Source organism: Leptonychotes weddellii, chromosome 8 (genome assembly GCF_054177405.1).
Source record: "Leptonychotes weddellii isolate Sample4059 chromosome 8, ASM5417740v2, whole genome shotgun sequence".
Taxonomy (NCBI): Eukaryota; Metazoa; Chordata; class Mammalia; order Carnivora; family Phocidae; genus Leptonychotes; species Leptonychotes weddellii.
This window is the reverse complement of record NC_138376.1, coordinates 27,134,165-27,153,340: the sequence shown is the minus strand read 5'-3', so window position 1 is coordinate 27,153,340 and position 19,176 is coordinate 27,134,165. Positions and strand designations below refer to the sequence as shown.

Below are 19,176 nucleotides of genomic sequence, written 5' to 3'. Positions count from 1 at the left end.
TCTCCTCCCCAAGGAATCTGCTACTTAACAGGAGCAGCCCCAGGGAGAGAGTCACGCTGAACCCAGCACAAGCTAAAACTTCTGGGGTGAGCCATGTGCCCTGAAGGCAGGAGACCGTGGGTCTGAACTTCGGGCCCCAGCAAGGGCAGGACCCTTAAGCAGGGCCTCACTGATCTGTTTCCCTCATCTGTAAAATGGGGATATGCAAAAGCCTGGCCAAAAATGCACATTCAGCTAAAACTCCATTGGCTCTGGCTCTGGTCCTCCACCCAGCCCTGTTCTCGAATGCCCGCAGGCTAGAGTTCTTATCTTCTGAGAGAGGGGGTGGGAATGGAGGAGGCGAGGCCGAGAGCGCAGCAATGTTCTCGACCCAGGAAGCCAGAATCGGCCCCATTGATAGTGAAGCCCGGTGGGTGACCGCCGCCAGGGGGCGCCAAACCGCAGCTGGCGCCGGGCCGACGTGCCTCTCCCCGCTGGATCCCGGGCGCTCCCAGCAGTGCGTGCAGGCTTGTCCTGTCTTTTCACAGTTACGCAACCTGTGCTTTTCCTGATTGAATTCTGTGGAACCTTCTTATCACATAATAATGGGGGCAGGTCAGTTAGATAGGGAGGGCTTTGTAAGGAAGGAGGCTTGGAAGATGCTTTGGCTCACCGTAGGTGGTCAGTAACCAGGACCTTAGGTGATTCAGGCCTTGCAGACCCTGTGACCCTGCCCAACAGCAGACCAGGCCTGCTATGGGTTCTCGGTTCCCCAGGACACTGAATTTTTAAGTGGTTCCCCCGGTGAGGACTCTTAGAGAAAAATCTGAGAACCCATCCTGGAGCTACTGTTGTATGAAGACTATCGTCTACCCACTGGTCTGGCACTGGTCCCCAGTCGGCATGCACTTTGACGACACAAACACATGGACTCCCCCCCATCTCTGTGCCTAAGTGGGCCCCCTCTTCATTCCTGAGCTTGCATTTCTGTGGCTCTATACAATGCCAAATGGTCACAGATCCCAAAGTTTGTAGGTAGGGGAGTCTTTGTGTTTGGGAACATCTTATTTGGGGGGGCCACTGCATTAGACACGATCAAATATTTACTTATAATAATAGCAACAAAAATAATATTTATTGAGCCCTTGCCACATGCCAGATATTCTAAGGGCTTGACATGTAGTAACTGACTCATCCTCACAACTATTCTAGGAAGTCAGTACTCTTGTCCCCGTTATGCAGATGAGCGGTTGGGAGCTCAGAGGGGTTGAATAACCTGCCCAAGTTCATCCTGCTCATCAGTGGCAGAGATGGGATTTGAACTCAGGTATCTGAGTTCCCAACTGACCGTACTCTAGAAATACATTCAATACTCAACTTGCCCAAGGCAACTTCCTGCCAGAGCTTGGCTGCCGGGGCCGGGGCTAATCGTGAACAAAGGCAGCCAGCGTGGACCCTGCAGTGGCCTGCCCACAAGCCATGTGGGTGGGGACTTGCTTGTTTTCACTAGCAACCAGCTCTGGCACCTAAATTGCAGGGTGCTTTGTTGATGTGGCTCATTATAAGCTAATCAGATCAATGCAGCAAAGCAAATTACTTATAATTAGAGATAATTAGTAAAATAGTAAGATTATGCCCATATAAAATAAAGTCTAATGCAGGGGCTGTGGCCAGGACAGAACCTGCAGCTTCCCCGGGAGTTGGCTCTCTGCGGCCCCCTCCGGCTCCTGGGCGCCGGGCCCTGGGTCTCCCCCGCCTCCGCAACCTCGCTCCCCAGGTGGGCCCTTACCCACGGTAGCTGTCAGCCCGGTGGCGAAGGAGTTCTGGTGCAGTAGGTGCAGGAAGGAGGTTTTGCCCACGTTTGAGTCTCCCAGGAAGATGACATGGAAGAGGTAATCAGGGTCGGCGGGAGGCTCGCTGGCGGTGGGGGACCCTGGAGATGAGGTCGGCGCAGCCTCCCTGGAGTCAGTCCCTGGGGCTGGAGGCCTGTGATCTGCCGTGGGCTCCCTGGATTGAAGGGAGCCTTGTTCTTCTGCACGAGCAGTAGTAGGTGAGGCCCTGGGTTGGGCTTCCAGCTCAACCATGGTGGGGGGGCTCTGCGTGTGCTCCTGGGGCCCTGCTCCACCCCCAGGCTGAGCACCCTCCTGGCGAGAGCCCAGGGGAGGTGGCCGTGTGCTAGGAGCTTCTGCTTCAGCCTCAGCCCGTGGTGTGTCACACGGGAGAGGAGCAGGCAGATGATCTCGCTGGGGGAGTTCTGAATGCCCAGCTTTCAGGCCATGAGCCTCACTTGACTGCTCTGAACTGAGGTCTTGCCCTCCTTGGCCCACCTGTTTCCTTTCCTCCACCCTGGGCTCTTCTTCCAGATGCTTGTGGGAAAGGGCAGGCAGCCCATCTGGCCCAAGGACCTGGCCATGAGCTTCTCTTGGCCCCCCAGGAGGGCCCTCCTGCACACCTGGGCCCAGCTGGCCCTGCTCCAATCCCTCTGTGGGAGGCTGACCCACAGGCTCCAGATCCTGGGAGGGCCCAGCCGGCCCTAGTGTGAGGGCTCGGGCTCCTGGGGACCCCTGTCCTGGCTCAGGCCCAGGGACATGCAGGTCCTGATGGAGGGCCTCGCTCTGCCTGGGCCGCTTGTCTGGGACAGGCCCAGGCCCGGGGCTCTTGTCATCTGGTTGTGAGGCCTGGAGCACTTCACTGGGCCCAGCTGGGGCCTGGGGAGGGGGGGAGATCACCTGGGGAGGGGGTGCATCCTCCAAAGGAACAAGCATTTTGAGGGCAGCTGACACCAGGCTCCCTGACTCCTCAGTTGGGGCCCCTGGGAAACTCCAGTGGGGGAGGGCCTCGGGGCCAGGCCCTGACTCCACCTTAGGATCCAGGCTGGGAGGCTGGACAGGCTGCTCTGGTCTGCCGTCCTGCTCGTCCGGGCCCACTCCTTTCCCTTCCTTGGCCCCGGAGGGCGCCCCAGTGGGGCTCCTTGGGGCCCCGGCCAGATCTGAAGGTGCCTCCTGACCAAGCAGCAAAGCATGTGGCTCTGAGATGGAGATCGGCCTGACTACTTGGGGTGTCTGGGGGCCTGGGGTTGGAGGTGGGCTCCAGGAGAGCTGCAGGGCTCTGCGCGAGGAGGTGTTGAAGTCGCTTAGGAGCTGGTCCCAGTCATCCTCCTCCCCAAACAGTCGGGGCAGGGTAGCCTCCTCAGAGGAGACTGCCTGGACGTCTAGAGCCTTCTCGTCACCTGCTCTGGGGACACTAGGAAGGGTTTAGGAAGCTAAGGTCAGAGGAATCTCTCCCAATCGGTAACACCTCACAGTTGACCCCTTTCCCCAGTCTCTGCTCAGGCAGTCCTTCTCACCCTGCATGCACCCCCATTCCTCCCCTTCATCCAATCCTGCCCATCTTTCAGGGCCTATGTGAACCCTCACCTCCTCCAGGAAGCCTTCCCTGACCTTTCTGGTCCATCCCACTCCTATGAGCTGTAACAGGTAGAGTGAGTGTCTGCCTGGGATCTGTTACTACGCTAGACTGTGTGCGCGCGCGCGCGTGTGTGTGTGTGTGTGTGTGTTTGAATCCCAGTTGTGGGATTGGGCACATGACTTTCCCCCCTCTCTGTGCCTTAGTTCCCTGGTCTGAGAAGTGGGCCTGAGCATGTCGGCCTGGCAGGATTGTTGTGAAGTTTAAGGAGGGAAACTCTGGGCGTGTTCTGCGTGCTGACCAGGGCCTCAGAGAACTCAGAGCCTCCCTCCCCCGTTTTCGGGAAGCTCTGCTCCCCACCTTGGCCCAGGGGCGGCAGCTACTTGCCTGGGTTCCTCCTCTACCTGCCAGGACGCGTGACCCCTGGCGGCGCTCAGACGCCCCCTGGTCGCCTGCAGCTGCCCCTGCGCCTCCTCCAGCCGCCCAGCCAGGTCACGCTCCGTCTCCCGAAGCTGCTGGTTCTCTGAGTTGGCCTCCTGGTGGGTGCCGCTGAGGTGGTGCAGCTGGGCCTCCAGCTGCGGGAGGTGGAAATGTGAGGAGGAGGGAAGCCCGGGTGGCCTCCAGGGCAACAACCAGCCTCCGCAGGCCACCATGGGGCCTCGACTCCAGGCTCCCGGAGACCCAGCTTCAACAAAGGATTGGGCGGGGGGTTACCCCTTGTTGGCCTAATTAGCTCCGTTACCTCCCATCTGGGAGAGACGTTGGAACTGAAGGAACTGGGTAAGACACACAAACTGCCAGAACCACAAGGGCCCAACATGTAGACGGGATCACACCCTCCTCTGCCCAGAGCGCTGCCCTGGTTGCTCGTCTCTGAACCCCATCTGGTCCACGGGGAGCTCCGGAGCCAACAGCAAGGCACAGGACTCGGGGATGGAACGAGGTGTGAGCACTCAGCAGGGAAGGTGAAGCCCTCACAGTGGCATCCAGTGCCCTGCTCAGTCCCTCCCACCTCATGAGGTCTCTGCCCTCCTCTCCCACTACTCTCCCCTTCCTCGGTCTGCTCCAGCCCACGGGTCTCCCCGCTGCTCCTGGAACCTTCACGGCATACACCCGCCTCAGGGCCTTTGCACTCACTGTTCTCTCCACCTGGACAGCCCTTCCCCAGGTACCACACGGACCACTCCTCGTCTCCTTCAGGCCTTTACTCCAATGTCAGCAACTCAGTGAGGCCTTCCTGGATTCCCCTGTCAAAACCCTCTAGCCCCCTGCCCTGCTTCCCTTCATTCTCCTTAGCACCTTCACTCTCCAGCATGTTATAGATTTTACTTGCTTACTTTGTTTATCATCCATCTTCCTGACTAAGGTTATAACTCCGTGGGCAGGGGTTTGTGTCTATCACGTTCCTCAGGACCGAGAACAGTGCCAGGCACTAGAGGACACACCACAAATAATCGCCGGGTGAGGGAAAGAATGACCTCGGGGGGAGAGGCTTCATGTCCACGGGGGACAGGACGAAATGGCCCCATGTGGAAAGGCCAATCTCCTCCCTTGGCTGATGGGGCCAGCCTCAATTTCCAAGGAGCAGCTGCTGCAGAGGCATCTGGAAATCAGCCCGTGTTGGAAAGCTGAGACCAGGTGACGGAGCCAGGCAAGGCAACGGTGGAAAAGTCTCCAGGAACCTTGTCCAGTGCTGAAGGAAAGCTGGTTGCCCTGGTTCCACCACATGGTGGAACTAAGGTCAGTGGTCTGGGAGTTGAGAAAGGGAGAGATGGCGGCGCAGGGTCTCAGACCCAAAGACTGAGCCACAAAGCCAACTGGCAGTGACTATGGGCTACAAGACCTGGGGTGTCGGGGCAGCAGGGAGCTAGGTCAGATTCAGAGACAGTAACAGTTGTGATGGGTAAAGCCCCTACTGTGTGCCAGGCACCACGCTAGGCCCTCAAACATGGTATCTCTAGTCATCCCAGCAGCCTTCTAGGGCAAGGGTTCTGATCTCCGATTCTCTGATGAGGAAACCAAGTCTCAGATGGCTTAAAAACCTGCCCCAGGTCACTCAGTTGACAGTGGAGACCAGAGTTGAACACCACCTTATCACTAAGCCTCTCCGACACTGGGACCTCATGTTTGCCCAGTGCCTTCCCGTTTCAATGTGCTTTCCCCTTCATTACGTCATTTGACCCAACTAGCCTAGGAGATGCAATAGATGTGGCTAGTCCCATTTTACAGATGGAGAAACTAAGGCCAAGACAAGCAAAGTTATTGCCTCAGATTTGCATGGCTCTTAATTGGAACAGCAGGGATTTGAACCTGGATTTTCCCGGCAGTCCCTCTGCACTCCCTGGCCTCATCTCAGAAAAGGGGGCCCAACCACCCCCATGAATTCTCAGAAGATGGGTGTCAGAGTGTGCAAATTCTCAGAAATTGGGCTCCCAAGCAGGCGTTCTTACTCACCTCCCTCTGGCCCTCCGTCAGCCGTTGAAATTCGCGCTCCCTGGCCTCCAAGACCGCCTGCATCTGGGAGCTGAAGGCCAGGTCCCGGGAGTCGCTCTGGGGAGCAGAGAGGTTTCAGCCCCTGAGCTGCTGACTTAGTCCCCGCAAGGCCGGACCAGCCCTCCCCACACTCCACCTCCACCCAGGCCTGGGGCACAGGGTCCGGGATGCCCCGGCAAGGCCAGATCTCAGGACAGCTTCCCTGGCTCAGGCCAAGATGTGGCACCAAGATGGAGGCCCAGAGAGCGAGACCTGGCCGAGATGGGCAGGGGACTGAGGCCCAGCGCTCCCCCCGCGTCTCTCTGAGGAATGCCAGCCGGGCAGGGGGTGAGAGGGCCTTCCCCCAGCGGCCTCCTGCTGTCCCGCACTGGCCAGTGCCCGGACCCACTACTCAGCCAGCAGAGGGGCCCAGGGCCGGGGTCAAGGGCGGGCTGCCAGGGGAGGCCACCTCGGCCTGCAGCTGCTGCTTCTCCCGGCGGATCTGCTGCTCCATCTCCTCATAGAGCTGCTGGACCTCTCGGTGGTGGTCGGAGTCCCGCCTGGAAGGGGAGGGGGCAGCGGGTGAGCGCCCGGGGACCCTGCTGCTGGCAGGGGTGGCCTGGGCCTGTGTTTGGAGTCCATCCTGCTGCTCACCTCACTCTGCCAGTGGTCACTGACCCCTGTCACCCTGAGAGCAGTCATCCCAACAACAGCCCCTGATGCATACGCCCTTGACATTGGTCATCCTGATCCCATCATGCTGACTCCCGTAACCCTCACCAAGATATTGGTTCCTGTGGCCCCGTCCCATGGTCCCAATTGCCCCATCACCCTGTCCCCACTTCCCGCTGTCTCCATCCCCCACCCCCAAACCCAGACCCCGGGGCAGGGCTCTGTCCACGCCCACCCCGGGGTCGCTGCATGCTTTGTGATCTACATGAGCAATGCCCCCGGAGGTGGGGGCCACAGTGGCCCTGCGCCGAGACGCACTGACCATTCCCACTCCCACTCAAGGCCCATCTCTGTCCTCTTCAACAGGTCCCCTAAGCCATCCCTTCTTCCAGCTCAGCTCCGCCCACCGGCTCCCAGGTCTGCCGTGGACCCCTGGGCTCCAGGCTTCTGGAACTGAGGGAATTCCCCTCACGTTCAGCTAAAATGTAAGGAGCACATACTCCATGCCAGACATCAGGTGGCCGCCCCCCACCCCAACCCCGGCCCCACTCACTTCCTCAGGGTCAGCTCCAGAACCTCCTTGTCAGCCCGCGCCTCCTGCAGGCGGCTGCTCATCCTGGCCAGAAAGCCCTCCAGGTTGCCTGCCACCTGGGGTTCCTCCTGCCGCAGCTTCCCCCACAGCTGCCAGATGTCCGCCTGCCTGGGGAAGGGGGACAGCCAGACATGAGGTATGAGGTGGGACCCAGAAGCAGGGCGGCCCACTTCTCCATTTTAAGGCAACACTCCAAGAGACTTGGGCACCTGGGCCACAAAAATCTGTTTATACCCTACAAGGTACAACTCCGGTTGCCGCCTCCTCCAGGAACCTTTCCCAGATGTGCCCTCTCCCTTCTTGAACCCCCACAGCACTTTGTCTCTCCATGCTTTGGTGATGAATTATGGCAGGGGATGGGGTGGGGTGGAGGAATTGGGAGACTGACAACCCAGGGCTGCCATCTGCCTTCTCTCTTCTCCCACTCTGTAGCTGTGTGACCTTTGGCAACTCCCATGCCCTCTCTGGGCTTCTTTGTACAATGAGGAGGCGGATATCTGCCCGGTAAGGTAAGGTCACTGCAGAATGAGACATGCCCAGTGACAGCCCCAGCTTGGGGCCTGGCACATGGCTGGCACTCAATTAATACTGCTTTCACCTGGATTTCATTAAGTCATGAAGACAGATGCCAGAGGGCTGAGCCCAGGCCAAGCTGCCAAGTGGGTAACTGGTTCCCCACCACACCCGCCCCCCAGCTGGTACCCTAAGTCCTGCCCGGCATGCCCTACGACACTCGGCCCCACCCTCTGAGAGCTTGTCCTCACAGAGCCTGTAGGGACCACAGGCAAGGGTGAGTCCCTCGCTGGCTCTAAGAGACCCGGGGGGCCCTGGAGGGGTGTGAGAGGGGCATTTATAGGAAGGGGTCCCCTTTCTCTGGGCCTGAGTGAACCCCATGAGCCCAGAGCCTGAGACAGTTTGGAGGAAATGCCCTCCCTGCCTCCAAACCTGCCCAACCCAGGGCATCGTTGTACCTGAATCACTCCACTGGGGGACCCTCTTTTTCGGTTAAGAAAGGCCCCCTCAGGCAGTTGTGTTTTTAAGAACGTGAGTGCCCTTGGGAGGCTGATACCCCAACCCGCTAATCCTGCGGAACAATCATATAGGGCAGGACGGGGAGAGAGCGGGTGGGGGTGGGAGGGACTCCTCACAAAGACACTCTCCACACGGGCTCCATTTAATCTCATAACTGTCCCTACGATCACACTGCAGCTGGAAGACAGATGTCAAAGGTTAGGCCACTTGCCCATGGTCAACAGCTAACACGTGGCCAAACCAGGATTTGTACCCAGCTCTACTTGGTGGCCTCCCACCTCGGCACTGTGTCCAGGTGAGTCCTCCGCCCCCACTGACCGCCCCACTGCCTGCCCCTGCCCCCCACCCCACTCCCACCCCTCCACACGCAGCGCTGGCCTTACTCCGGAAGTAAGTGGCCTGCCCCCAGCTGCTGGATGAAGGCAAGGAACGCCTCCTTCTCCTCAGGGTCAGCCTCCTCCAGCACTGGGAAGCTGGTGGCTGCAGATTCTCTCTTGGAGGACAGTGGCCTCTTTCTGTGGAGCCTGTGGGTGCTCAAGCTGGAGCCAAAGATGTTCTCTGGGGGACAGAGGGGGACAAAAGGCAGCAGAGTGGGGTGGGGCTCAGCCCCCTGATCTCCCATCTGGCCCTGCTCCAGCCCTTGGGGAAATAATTGTATCTGTGTTGGTCACATATATACAGGCTCACATTCATACATTCATTATATCGTCCTTGGGAATCTACTCAAGGTTGACATTCTGCCCATTTTATGAGCTGTAAATGCAGATTCCTGGCCTCCCTCTCCGTTGTCCCCCAAACCTTTGGAGACTCGGCAGACCTGAGAACTCTGGATGGCTTTGCAGACATTTAAGCCTGAGCTGTGCTTTGCAGGGTCTCAGCAAGGACATCACACCTTCCATTCCCTGGGCGGGCAGGTCAACCCGCATCGAGAAGATCAGTGGGAATATTGTGCCCTGCTGCCCTTGGCCTTTTTAGGTCCTTTTGGGCCTCTTGAGAAGCCAACTTTGGAGTGGCCCTCCCCAAAACAGGGCAAAGGGCCTGGGAAGCCCCCAACCACTAAATATCATCCTCTGCTGCTCCCTGGGGCCTGGAATTCCCTTCACCAAAGCCAAAATGTGACCTTTCTCAGGCAGAAACAAAGCTTGTGGTCTCAAGAGTGGGGCTTGCTTAACCTCTTGTTCAAGAGAGCCTTTTGTTGGGGAGAAGACAAGTAAGGCATCAGAAAGTAAGCCTGGAGGTCTCCCTGGAGGAGGGGGCTGCTAAGAGGAGCCCTGCCCCCCCCAGCCAATGAACTGCTCTTGCTAGTTGGAAAGGAAGCGAGTGGGTCTCCTGGGCTAGAGTCTTAAGGCCCAGCCCCGTCTTAAACCAACTGCCTGCCCACACAGGCTTAGTATGCCTATCTCCAGTACAATCATCATCCATGCCCTGAACTGCTCTCGGGGCTGTTGTGGAGGTGCCCTGTTGCCTTTCCTGTCCGCCCAGCCTCCCCATACTGGGTACACTGCATGGGATGCCTGGCTGGGTGGCAAGTCCCCAGAGACCCTCCCAGGACAGACATACTGAGCCCAGAGCTGAATTCTTCCAGGGATAGGCGTCCCTTCTGCTCCACATCCACCCAGTCAAAGATCATCTCCAGCTCCTCCGCACTGCCCAGGAAGCTGAACTTGGCTGCCTGCAAGGAAGAGGTAAGTTGGCACTGTTCCCACTGGGGAGGACTCTGGGCCACCCTCCAAAAAAGAGAGGTGTTTGTCTTCAGACACCCCTACCTCCCCTCTCCCCAACTTTGGAGTCCCAGCCCCAAGCTGACCCAGGGCCTACCCTGGAGGCTTTGCGACCCCCCCCTAAGATGGCCCTCTCAGCAGGGCCTTGAACTCCCTCTGCACCTTTCCCCTTCCTCCATCCAACACTAGAACTTAACTCTTCTGAGTCTCATCCCTTTAGGATCCTAATAAAGGACAGTAGCTAATCCTTCCCAGGATGTGTTTATCAGTATCCCAAAAAATTATCTGAAATTTGAGGATAAGTCCAAAAGGTGGACAGCACAGTCTTTCAGCATTCCATGCGGGCAAAGTTTACCCAAGCATCGTCTGGACTATGGGAATGTACTTCATTCATTTCATCCCCTGGGACAGGCTGGAAGTCCCAGACTAAATGAAGTCACCTATTAACTTGTAGATTTTGTCCAGGAGAGATGTAAATAATTTTTGTCTGCTGGAACAGATAACCTCAAAGATTTATGGCCTGTTGTACATTAACCAGCTTTGAAAAAATCTAACTCAGCCATCTCGGTTCAACACTTTTTGTTATCCATTTTTTTTAAATGCTCTTTCAACCATTCATGGTAACTCTCGTTAATGGGCTAAATAAAATCTTTGAGAGGGATTTATTTTATTTTTGCCCAAGGGTCATGATGTTATCTTTTTGAAAATTATACTTAAGAGTTTTGGAGGGGCGCCTGGGTGGCTCAGTTGGCTAAGTGTCTGCCTTTGGCTCAGGTCATGATTCCGGGGTCCGGGGATCGAGTCCCACATCGGGCTCCCTGCTCAGCAGGGAGTCTGCTTCTCCCTCTCCTTCTACCCCACCCCCTGCTTGGGCTCTCACTCTCTTTGTCAAATAAATAAATAAAATAAAATCTTTAAAAAAAAGAGTTTTGGACATTTCATGGAGACGCCGCAGTAAACTCAGCCATCAGAACCAAGTAACATGGGTGCTGAAGAAGGGCCCCTCGTGGGCTGTGGGAAACCCAAGCACCTCCTCCCTTGGCTCTTGGAGAGAATCCCACGTGTGACAGAACTTTAGGTTTGCTGTTTATTTTGTTGTTTGTCTTTTTTTTTTTTTTTCTTGCTGATTCTGTGTTTTCATTTTTGGTGGCAGCAATGATGGGGAATTCCATTTTATGGACTGGCCATAGGTGATCTCTGTGGGATGCATGATGGAGACCTAGTGTCTGTTGGTTGAGAGGCAACCAAAAATCTGATTTGCTGATCTTTGTTGTTGGTGGTGGTGGTGGTTTTTCCATATGTGCTCCGAATTGGTGAAGCGTTTTGTGTTCACTAGGAAGAACAACTCTTTGAGATCTGGACTGGTGAGTTTTGTGTGTCTGTGTTTACTTTTGACCTGTGGCCTGGAACTGAGGGTATGAAGCCACTGGGTCTGTGTATCTGTGTGTCTACACATCTGTAATTCAGAAAAGCCTTTAACTCTTCTGTGAGTGTGAAATACTTTCCTACATCTGGAGGGTATTAATGACTTGAGTACTGTGTCTTTTACAGGGGTTCTGTGTTGATTGGTTTGTAGAGACAAATAAGTGCTTATATAAATTTAATGTTCCCCCAAATCACATAAAATAAAGAAACTGAACTTCTAATGCTTTAAATGTGCTAAACTTTAAAAGAAAAAATCCCTCTTATGAGAAATTGGCAGCTCAGAAAACTTTTAAGGAGCCAGGTTAACATAATTAATGTAAATCTTTAGATAAATTAGATTGGTTTAATTTTGTTTATAAAATGCAAATAATAGCTATCAGTGTTTTCTTTGCTTTATATTAACTATATATAGTTAATTATAATACAATTAAACATTCTACTTTTTATAAGATCTGGATTTGTTTTATGTGAAGAAACTATTTAATCTGAATTTCTTACACTTCTGATTTTGTCTTACTGATCAAATAAGCCAACATTATCCTTACATATGTTTTAAGATAAGAAAAATGTAAAATTGTGTTCAACTACATTGATTCATTACACAGTTCCAAGATCCTTAGGTAACTTTAAAAATGTGAATTAATTTTAATTAATAAATAATTTTTGGCTACCTGGACAATTTCTGAGAAAAACTGAAACATTGATTGCTAAGCATAATTTTAAGTTTATATCCTTTTACTTCTTATTTTTACATGCAAGAGAGCAGCTATAACTTTGGGCCATGTTAATGAATGAATTCATTATGGCCACCTTATTTTTTTTTTTTTAAAGATTTTATTTATTTATTTGAGAGAGAATGAGACAGAGAGAGAGCACGAGATGGGGGAGGGTCAGAGGGAGAAGCAGGCTCCCCGCCGAGCAGGGAGCCCGATGCGGGACTCGATCCCGGGACTCCAGGATCATGACCTGAGCCGAAGGCAGTCGCCCAACCAACTGAGCCACCCAGGCGCCCGCCACCTTATTTTTTTTAAGATTTATTTGTTTATTTGAGAGACAGAGAGCAGATGGGGTGGGGAGAGGGACAGAGGGAGAGAGACAGAAAGAATCCCAAGCAGACTCCCCACCTAGCCCTGAGTCTGACCCAGGGCTTGATCTCATGACCCTGAGATCATCACCAGAGCCGAAACCAAGAGTCCAAAGCTTAACCATCTGAGCCACCCAGGCGCCCCCATTCTTGCCACGTTAAGTAGTTGTACATGGCAAAGCAGAGACTCAAGACTCAAGTAGATATTTGTACACCCAAGTTCATAGCAGCACTATTCACAGTAGCCAAAGGATGGAAGCAACTCAAATGTCCACTGAAGGATGAATAGAAAGACAAAATGTGGTCTATGCATACAGTGGATTATTGTTCAGCCTTAAAGAGGAAGGCAATTCTGACCCCTGCTATAGTATGAATGAATGTTAAGGACATTATACTAAGTAAAAGAAGCCGGTCACAAAAAGACAAATATATTTTCCCACTTATACGAGGTATGTAGAGTGATCAAATTCATAGAGACAGAAAGGAGAATGGGGGTTTCTGGGGGGTGGGGAGAAAGGAGAATGGGAATTAGTGTTTAACTGGGACAGAGTTTCAGTTGGGGAAGATGAAGAAGATCTGGAAATAGGCGGTGGTGATCGTTGCACAACATTGTGAAATGTACCTAAAGCCACTGAGCTCTACACATAAAAATGCTTAAAATGGCAAATTTCATGTTATGTATATTTTATGACAATTTTTAAAAGACTATTTATTTATTTATTTGGGGGGCAGAGCACGAGTCGGGGGGAGGGGCAGAGGGAGAAGGAGAAGCAGGCCTCCCGCCGAGCAGGGCGCCCGATGTGGGGCTCGATGTGGGCCTCGATCCCAGAACCCTGGGATCATGGCCTGAGTTGAAGGCAGATGCTTAACTGACTAAGCCACCCAGGTGGCCCTTGTATGACAATTTTTTAAAACTTTTGCAAGGGATATGTGTAGCTGTAAAATGTTGTGTTATGCCTGTTTGTGAGCTTTGCTAAGTCTACTAAAATGATTGAATAACACAGACAGTGCTCACTTATTTGTAGCCCAGCTCTTTCTGTGAAATAGAGGTTAGTTACTTTGGTTAAAAGTTACAATCACTATGGATGTTTGAAACTATACTAGGACCAACAGGGACAGAGAGATACAGCTGTGTCTGCAAGGAAAATGGGACACATTCTGACTTTCCAAAGAATAAGGAAGTGGTTTTGTCTTAAGTGTCTGATTGTTCCAGAACATGAAAAGGGATGAAAATGCAAACCTGAATTGGATACAGACAGTTGTAGAGGGTTTGCTGAAAGGGAATTTTAGTTGCCTTGATTTATAAGACCTAAGTCTGAAAATAAGCTATGAAATAGGTTAACATTTTGCCAAGTGCCAAATCTGGCTCAGTTTTGATGGGCTTAAAAATAAATAATTTTTTAAAGTTGTGAAACTTTTACTGCCACATGTTATATTAATGCAAAACTAGAATTCAGCTGTATCTCTATTAAAATGGTAAATTGGTCATAGAGCTCTTAGCAAGAGTTAAAAAGAAGCTACTATTTATCTTCTGTGTAAACTGCCCAGAAAAATGATTCCATATTGTCAACAGAATAAATTTCTCTACTTTATTTTGGCTTGATCATGTTTTCAAGTAAAAAAAGAAATTAAAAATCTAAGGCACCTCTCGGGCGCCTGGGTGGCTCAGTTGGTTAAGCGACTGCCTTCGGCTCAGGTCATGATCCTGGAGTCCCAGGATCGAGTCCCGCATCGGGCTCCCTGCTTGGCAGGGAGTCTGCTTCTCCCTCTGACCCTCCTCCCTCTCATGCTCTCTGGGTCTCTCATTCTCTCTCTCTCTCAAATAAATAAATAAAATCTTAAAAAAAAAAAATCTAAGGCACCTCTCTTATGAAAGAGCTAAATATCCTTGTAATCATGTTACCTTCTTCTGTGTTTATCTCAAAATATTTTATTTTATTGTCACTTCGATTCAATAGGTAACCAAGTGCTATTTCTCAGGCTCCTTTGATCCTATCTTAATCTAGTGGCCAAAATCTTCTCTGATAGCTCTTCTGATTTTGCTTTCTCAATATAAGATCCTAAATTTTGGGAAAAAATAATAAAATTTTAGGATACCCTTCTCTGTATTTATTAAATACTTCACCATTGTTATAAGAGCAGGATGGGCAAGAAATAAGAAGTGTTGGCAAGAATGTGGAGAAAAGGGAACCCTCGTGCACTGTTGGTGGGAATGCAAACTGGTGCAGCCACTCTGGAAAACAGTATGGCTGTTGCTAAAAAAATTAAAAAAAGAACTCCCCTAGGGATCCAGCAATCCCACTTCTAGATATTTACCCGAAGATAACAAAAACACTAATACGAAAAGATATCTGTACTGCCATGTTTTCTGCAGCATTATTTATAATAGCTAAGGCATAGAAAGAACCTAAATGTTCATAGATGGATGAACGGATAAAGATATGGTGTGTGTGTGTGTGATGAGACATTATTCAGCCATATAAAAGAATGAAATCTTACCATTTGCAACAACATGGATGGACCCTGAGGACACTATGTTAAGTGAGTTATGTCAGACAGAAAAAGATAAATACTTATGCAAACAATGAATCATGGAACACTACATCAAAAACTAATGGTGTAGGGCGCCTGGGTGGCTCAGTTGGTTAAGCGACTGCCTTCGGCTCAGGTCATGATCCCAGGGTCCTGGGATCGAGTCCCGCATCGGGCTCCTGGCTCAGCAGGGAGCCTGCTTCTCCCTCTGACCCTATCCCCTCTCATGCTGTTTCTCTCTCTCTCTCTCAAATAAATAAATAAATAATTTAAAAAAAAAAACTAATGATGTAATGTATGGTTACTAACATAATAAAATTAAAAAAAAAAAAGAAGAAATACTGAATGAGCTCACTTATATGTGGAATCTAAAATCAACCAACCAACCAACCAATAAACCGAAAAACTGAGCTCATGAATACAGAGAACATATTGGTAGTTGCCTGAGGCAGGGATTGGAGGGATGTCAAAAAAAGTACAATTTCCAGTTATAAAATGAATAAGTCATGGGGATATAATGTACAGCATGGTGACAATAGTTAATAATACTGAATTGCATCTTTGAAAGTAGCTAGGAGAGTAGATCTTGAAAGTTCTCATCACAAGAAAAAAAATTTTGTAACTGTATGGTGATGACTATTAACTAGACTTATGTGGTGATCATTTTGCAACACATATAGATATCAAATCATTACATTGTATACCTGAAACAAATATAATATTATGTCAATTATGATGCAATAAAAAATATGTGAAAAAATAATTTTCAAAAATCATAAGGAAATTCTTCAAATCCTTCTTTTGGGCAATATAGATAACTTATGAAGTATTTTAAAAGTTCATTAAGATTGATTAATATGATAAAAAGATTAATTAACACAGTTATGTTTAACACCCGCTCCTAATAGATGAGTTGATTATTATCAATAAAGAGAAATCTTGCAATATTTGTTGCATATAGATGAAAATAAAAACTGAGGATTTAGCCTGTAACAAAATCTGATAGGCTTGGGTTAGGAGAGTAGAGGTTAAATTTTTTAAAAAGCATCTATCTATCTATCTATCTATCTATCTATCTATCTATATCTACATATATATAGTTACATATGTATAAATACGTATGATATATATGGTTTGGGTTAAAAAAAAAACATCATGGGAAGAACTGTCAAATCAGAAGAGATGTTCAGGCTTTCCTAGGCTAAGTTTCCATAGGTAAAATGTGATTCATATAAATATTTCAGAAATTGCATGCTTTATGGGAAGGCCCTGGAGATTGCTCAGTGCATTTGCTGATCCATGATACGTGCTTATCTTCAGGGGAAACACTGATCAAACCCTACGAAATAGTTATGTGCTGTATCCCAACAGAGAACTTTACTCTCTTCCACTCTGATATTATTAGTTATGTAATAAATAACCACAGCTTTTCAGTCTCATTAGCAAAAACGTTCCTTCTTTCCTACCCTGGCCTGAAGTCTCAGTTAAGAGCTGCGGGCCACCAAGGACAGACCCAACGCCTTGTGGAAAAGGACTGGACCCGGTTCTATGAGCTACTGATGCTTCCCCTGGATACTAGGTTTCCGAGCCGACGCTAGCGGACCTTCAGCCAAAGCTGGCAGACTGACAATTTCGAGGACTCTTGAGTCCAGAAGCGGCCAGCTCACTCAAGATCCAGCAGAACAGGAATTAATAACATAGAACTGAATGAATGGTTCAAGGAAATGGAGTTGTGGTTATTTTTTGGGAATATAATTGGTATTATTTTTTATTGTTCTATCTTTATGGATCTAATGAGGAAGTTTTTTCTCTGTCTTCTTGAGCCCTGTCTAACCTTCGGTTTAGTAGATTACTGCTTTTGTAAACTGAAGTCAAACACTATAAATGTTATCTGGATCTCACTGACCCCCTCCTGATTCAGAAACTGACACTTTTACTGGACCTCCTGACTTTCTCTGGTGATACAATGATTGATACAGATTCATAAGAATCTGTTCTCCTTTTTTGCTGGGATATAGTTGGATGAATCATTATGTAACCAGAGGGTCATGTTGGAGAATGATTCTCACTAATCAGATGTGACAAGTCTACTGTAAGGAACAGCCATGGCCCCAATGTCTGCAAAACCCTCCCAGCGACCTGGCCTGGAACCAGTTGATAAGGAAGGCCGCTTCCGGGCAGGAGAGGGACCTTGAAAAATTGGGACTCTCAAGAAGAAAGGAAACCCCTTGCATTTATAGGGGCTGCAGGTGAAAGCTGGTGAAGAGAGAGTCTTGGGTTTAGTTTCCTGGCCTGAAGATAGAAATAGGGTGGCCAGCTTGACCCAGTTTGCCCGAGACGTTCCCAGTGTTAACACTGGAAGTCCCACATCCCAGGCATCCTTCCAGTCCCAGACAAACTGGGACAGACATTCACTCTGGGTAGAAGAGCAAACAATGGAGGTTTGAAATCTAAGATTCTGTATGAAAACTTCTGGACAGAAGCTAAAATGGCTTCATGTTTTCAAAGTCTAGATTTGCAGAGCAAGCTCAAGGATGCCCACGTTTCATTTACACTCTTGCTGCGTGGATGGAAATAGGTGGAATGAGAATAGGCTTTTCTGTATCAGGAATATACTTGGGAGATTATTTATCGTCACAGAAAATTATCTGAATAATTGGAAACCTGGAAACTGGGCCAAAAGGTAGAGAGCATGTCCTTTCAAGCATTGTCTAGACTAGAGGAATGCACCCAGTCCATCTCATTGTTTATCTTTAATTAAAAGTCCCAGACTTGCTGAAGTTACTTGTTAACTTGCAGATTTTTGCCCGGGAGAGATGAAAATAATTTTTGTCTAGTACAACAGATAACCCCAAAGATTTACGGCCTGTTGGACACCAGCCATTTTAAAAATTGAACTCAGCAATCTTATCCTAACACTCTCTTGTCAGATTGCCTTTAAATACTGTATCCTAGCTTCTCACAGGTTTTTGAGTCAGTTGTGACATCTTACTGGTTTCTTCATTAATTAGTAATAATAATTAATTATAAGACCTTTGATAAGTGTTGATTTTATATTTACTTGATTTTATATTTACTTTTTTACCCTTTTGAAAATTATATATAGGGATGCCTGGGTGGCTCAGTCAGTTAAGTGTCTGCCTTCAGCTCAGGTCATGATCCCAGGGTCCTGAGATCGAGCCCCGCATCAGGCTCCCTGCCCCGCGGAAGCCTGCTTCTCCCTCTGCCTGCCGCTCCCCCTGCTTGTGCTCTCTCTCTAACAATAAATAAAATCTTTTTAAAAAATGAAAAATTTATATATATACACATAAAATATATATATTGAGGGATATATATAAGATATATATATACACATATTGAGGGAGTTGGTGAAGGCCCCTCTGAGAAAATCATTCTTATTTATTTATTTATTTATTTTTAAGTCATCTCTGTGCCCAATGTGGGACTTGAACTCACCACCCCTGAGATCAAGAGTCACACACTCCACTGACTGAGTCAGTCAGATGCCCCTGAAAATTCTATTTCAACGTCGGCCATTGGTACCTCGTTGTGGCCCCGAGGACAGACCACAGGAAAGGTCAGTTTTGATGGGGGCAGGACAAAGTCTGGAGCATGGAGCAGTATCCGGAGGACACAGTTGTCCCAGGGAGACTCCAGCAACCTACATAGACCCCTTTGCAGAGAATGAAGAAAAGCCAAAGATAAACTGGTCAGTGTTGGTCTGGGCCAGAGCCCAAGACTCCTTACTGGAACACACAACCATGGCTGATCTTATGTGTCATTGACGTTTCTAGTCGTTGACATGGTTTGATTTCCAGGACTCTGACTGCTCCCCAGGATAAACTTCCCTGCTCCATGGGCCTAGAATTGTATCACTTGCAAGTTCCATCTTTGGTTTAAAGTCCTTTCCTTTGTTAAAATGCAAATGTTTCTGAAAGAGTGGAACACATAACACCTTATCAGCCACTTACACATTAGTATAAACAAATTCCTTACCTTTTCTGAGGGCATATTTTATTATATTTATTTATTTGCCTCAGAAAACATGTGTGCTTCTCATTTAACACAAAGAACATTTCTTTGCATACAAACACTTTATTCTAGCAGTTAGAGCCTCCATTTTTTTTTATTCTTATGTTAATCCCCATACATTACATCATTAGTTTTAGATGTAGTGTTCCATGATTCATTGTTTGTGCATAACACTCAGTGCTCCATGCAGAATGTGCCCTCCTCAATACCCATCACCAGGCTAACCCATC

The 19,176-nt window shown here is 49.4% G+C and overlaps 1 protein-coding gene across 3 annotated transcripts in view; it reads right to left on the bottom strand.

The window, feature by feature from the left end:
* The window catches only part of RAB44 (RAB44, member RAS oncogene family), a 34,106-nt gene that overhangs the window by 7,690 nt on the left and 7,240 nt on the right, over positions 1-19,176 (bottom strand). For 2 of the 3 annotated variants that reach the window (XM_081828100.1, XM_081828101.1), the window contains exons 3-9: positions 9,713-9,824; positions 8,536-8,710; positions 7,082-7,228; positions 6,326-6,416; positions 5,839-5,934; positions 3,772-3,959; positions 1,769-3,222 (exon numbers count right to left, since the gene is read on the bottom strand). In XM_081828100.1, coding sequence (XP_081684226.1) covers positions 1,769-3,222; positions 3,772-3,959; positions 5,839-5,934; positions 6,326-6,416; positions 7,082-7,228; positions 8,536-8,710; positions 9,713-9,824 — 2,263 coding nt within the window. Of the gene's footprint in view, positions 1-1,768; positions 3,223-3,771; positions 3,960-5,838; positions 5,935-6,325; positions 6,417-7,081; positions 7,229-8,535; positions 8,711-9,712; positions 9,825-19,176 lie in introns of those variants that run through there. The other variant, XM_081828102.1, reaches the window with a different exon arrangement.